At 29.7% G+C, this 1,372-nt stretch overlaps 1 protein-coding gene across 1 annotated transcript; it reads left to right on the plus strand.

The window, feature by feature from the left end:
- The first annotated feature begins 49 nt into the window (after positions 1 to 49).
- Positions 50 to 466, plus strand: LOC108774367 (uncharacterized). The gene has a single exon (XM_018540458.1). It carries the CDS (start codon positions 50 to 52, stop codon positions 464 to 466), a length of 417 nt encoding a protein of 138 aa, XP_018395960.1.
- Positions 467 to 1,372: the final 906 nt, after the last annotated feature.

A 1,372-nucleotide genomic window follows, 5' to 3' on the forward strand; every position in this document is an offset into this window, starting at 1 on the left:
GTACCATTCATTCCGTTTCATACAGATAAATTTAAGAGATTCAATGGTAATGATATCAGGGTTCCCTGATGTCAGTCCCAACAAGATGAGCAAATACATAAAAGTACAGAAAGACATACGACAAAAAAACACGAAGAATAATGTTGTATATAAGATATCATGTGCAGATTGTGATGCGTCTTATATCGGTCAGACTGGTAGACAGTTAAAAACCAGAATCGCAGAGCATCGGAATCATATTAGACATAACACATCTACACGTTCGGTTATTACTGATCATAGAGTGCAACATGATCATGAATTTCTTTGGGATGAAGTGGAAATTCTTGATGAAGAACCGTGTTATAAAAAGCGTTTAGTATCATCTGAGATGTTGAATATTAAAAGACAGAATAACAGTCTTAACTTACAATCTGACACGATAGATCTCCACGAAGCATATTCTTCGATTATAAACAAAGTCTGACATTGTCATGTTGTATTCTGTATCAGTTTCCTTCAAACATTCATAGTAGCGTCACATACTTATTAATTGCGGAATAATGTATATCAATTATATAATTTTGACGTTTAAAAACTACACATTGACGAATAGATTGCGTAGTGTACTGACTGATTTAGAGAGCTTTGAATAATGTTGCCCATCTCCAAAGGTTTGATATTGTTACAATTTTTATTAACGTACAATTTTCTTGATGGATTTATTATTATTTTTTTTTTTTTTTATTCTAAAGCTTGTCATATCTACATAATTTTTATAGTTGATTTTTTTCTTACGATCTACTAATCGCTAGAGGAACAATAGTTGGATGTGATGAAGATGGATTCGCAGAATTAATTCGATAAATTTTAACTTTAAGAATATGTTTGCGCTTTTGAAAAAGACTCAATCTACGAGTCGAAACGTTAAGCAGGTTTTTGAATATTGTTATTTTTTAATGTACATCTTCGAATTTTAAACAAGTCTTTTTATATTGTTAATTTTTAATGTACATCTTCGAATGAATTTTTTCTTTTGAAATTAATTTATTACATATATGCGTTTTTTTCTTTAATTGTTGTTTTAAATTATTTCTTTTGACTCTTACAACGTCCTTTTAACTTTTTTCCTTTATGTTTATAATAAGAGTCCTTTATCAATTTTATATTATTACTTTTTAAATATGTAAAGAAAAGAGAGGACAAATATTAGAAAACTAATACGATATCTAATACGATATCGAAGAGGTCTTTTAATAATTTCACGGTAATTCCATGACTCAGTAGCGTGCTTGGTGATTTTAAAATGTGTGAATGTACCAAAAAGATATCAGGTCAGCAATTACGTCAGACGGTTACATTAAGTCGGAAAGATTCATAATTCACTTCCTAC

This window comes from Cyphomyrmex costatus, unplaced genomic scaffold (genome assembly GCF_001594065.2).
Source record: "Cyphomyrmex costatus isolate MS0001 unplaced genomic scaffold, Ccosl1.0 scaffold2472, whole genome shotgun sequence".
Lineage (NCBI taxonomy): Eukaryota > Metazoa > Arthropoda > Insecta > Hymenoptera > Formicidae > Cyphomyrmex > Cyphomyrmex costatus.